Source organism: Frankliniella occidentalis, unplaced genomic scaffold, assembly GCF_000697945.3.
Source record: "Frankliniella occidentalis isolate FOCC.00 unplaced genomic scaffold, Focc_3.1 Scaffold116, whole genome shotgun sequence".
NCBI classification, from domain to species: Eukaryota; Metazoa; Arthropoda; class Insecta; order Thysanoptera; family Thripidae; genus Frankliniella; species Frankliniella occidentalis.
Genome location: NW_026267244.1, coordinates 384,210 through 386,349, shown reverse-complemented (window position 1 = coordinate 386,349; position 2,140 = coordinate 384,210). Strand labels below are relative to the sequence as shown.

Sequence of the window (2,140 nt, the reverse complement as noted above, 5' to 3'; positions counted from 1 at the left end):
GGGGGATGTGGGGTCGAGGCTGAGCATATTTCTATGGTGCTCCTTGCGGCAGGGCGAGACGACGCGGGGGAGGACGGCGCGGGGTGAGGCGGGGCGCGCTCATTTAGGTGATGGCCAAAGCAGTTCGCTTCTACTCGAAACGGCAGGCGGGGTACGCCGCACCAGGTCTAATTATGCTCAAGTTCCCCGGCCCGGCTCGGCTCCACAGATGTCGTTCGGGTCCACGTCGCCGCTGCTCTCGGACCGCCACGAGTTCCCGCTCTTCAGCCGCACGGCCGCGCCGCAGTCCTCGCACGACGCGGCACGCACGGCGCTGCTGCGCGCCTTCGGCTGGGACTCGGTGGCCGCCCTCAGCCAGGACCGCGACGTGCACTCGCTGGTACGTACCGCACCACCGCAGATACAGTAGTTCGAACTCGTAAAAAATGTTTTGCATTTCACAACATTTAAAAAAATGTATTTTTGTAAACGATTTGTTTGAACATTGTTTAAGTTTTATGACATTCGTTTATGTAACTCCACATATGTGCATGGACGTTTAGAGTATGCTGCCGCACACCCAGAAGACCTCGTCTTTGGGGGAAAAGTCATATTCGTTCCATTTGGATAACGAAAAAATTATTGAAGAGAAAGAAAAATTTGTCAAATTAAACACAATTTTGTTGAGCTGAAAATTATTTTTTTTTGTCACGGCAAAGTCGTGATTTTGTTCCCAGGAAGATACGCGGTTTTCTGTTTTGAGTATTTAAAAGTGTTCTTGTTTTTTTTTTGTTTTTTTCCCACTAGCACAAAAAGATGTTGAAGTGTTTGAGTTATTCACACGGTTGGAATTGTTGCAGGCGGTGAACAGCTTGGTGACGGCGCTCGAGCTTGCCAACATATCCTGCCGCGCGAGCGTCACGTTCGCCGAGAACGACTTCGACGACCAGCTCACCCTACTCAAGGTGAGGATCGGGTCGGGCCAGGGGGAAAGAGAGGGGGGGGGGGAGTTGGGGAAATGGCCGTCAATTTCGCCAGGAAAATCTCAGCAGCACCCAACCGCAGCAGCCAGGCAGGCCCTATCCACCCGCGCACCCGTAACCCTCCCCTAAGAGAAGCGGAGATGGAGGGCAGCAGAGGGAGAGAGACAGGCAGAAAGGAAAAGAGATACGAGGCTGGAAGGGTGAGGTTGGGGGGCTGCCATGAAGCCACAGCTGCCCCCTCCCCCCTTTCCCCTGCTCTGCGGTGTGTTCCGCGTCAGGATAAACTGCCACAAACACTTTACGATGTTTACCATATCGTGTACGCCGGGTGGGCTCGGCCGGGTCGGGCTGGGGCGTGGTTCATTCGGCATGTTTGACACGTCCGCCCTGCTTTCCAACGTAAATAAAGCGAACAGCGAAGCCTACTCCAACCCCACACCCCCAACCCGAAAAACACACACTTCACCCTCTCCATGCCCATTCTGTTCTCTCCACCCCCTCTCCTTATTTCTCTCTCTTTCTCTCTCTCAATATAAATGTAGATAAGGACAATATACACGCGCAATTAATTTTTGTTTATTGTGGAATTGCGATCTTCCCAACCAAATAATTCACCCCGGTTTATGTTTGCAGGATCTGGACACGCGGATTATCCTGGGAAGCTTTTCACGTGAGGTGGCGCCCAACATCTTCTGCAAGGTGAGTTGTGGCCTTCGGGGGTGCGACGCACAGGAGATGAAGAGGAGACGGAAGTAAGGAGGGAAGGAAGAAGGAGGGGGGAGGGGGGACTTGACGGCCCCTACGTGAGGTCCTGAACCTCCTCCTCTACCCCCTGGTCCTTTCCTTCCTTTGGTTTAATCGCTTGAAAAGCAGGTTGGTGGGGAGCTCCGTGTGCGCCGAGAGCGAGGAGCCCCCTCCCTGACCGGAAGCCGCCCCCTAATTGCTCGACGCCAAGGTCGGTCCCCAGCCCCAACCCCCGCCCCCCGATGAGATGGGCACTGGGCGGATGCTGTATCGGGAAGATGAGATGGACCTCTCTGCCTCGCCTCATGTCTGCTTCACTAGGTGGATGTTGCTCGCCTGTTTAGCATGCCGCCCACGTGAGCGGGGGGCTCGCGCCGTACCAGCCGGAGTCCCGTGTGTAGTGAATGCGTGTGTACAGGAGAGGGAGGGAGGGA

General features: G+C 55.0%; 1 protein-coding gene across 2 annotated transcripts in view; it reads left to right on the top strand.

Annotated features, from left to right (window-relative positions):
* The window catches only part of LOC113210537 (gamma-aminobutyric acid type B receptor subunit 2-like), a gene marked incomplete at its 3' end in the record, with an annotated part of 109,511 nt that overhangs the window by 83,423 nt on the left and 23,948 nt on the right, over positions 1 to 2,140 (top strand). For both annotated transcript variants that reach the window (XM_052270299.1, XM_052270300.1), the window contains 3 exon segments: positions 209 to 379; positions 840 to 944; positions 1,596 to 1,661. In XM_052270299.1, coding sequence (XP_052126259.1) covers positions 209 to 379; positions 840 to 944; positions 1,596 to 1,661 — 342 coding nt within the window.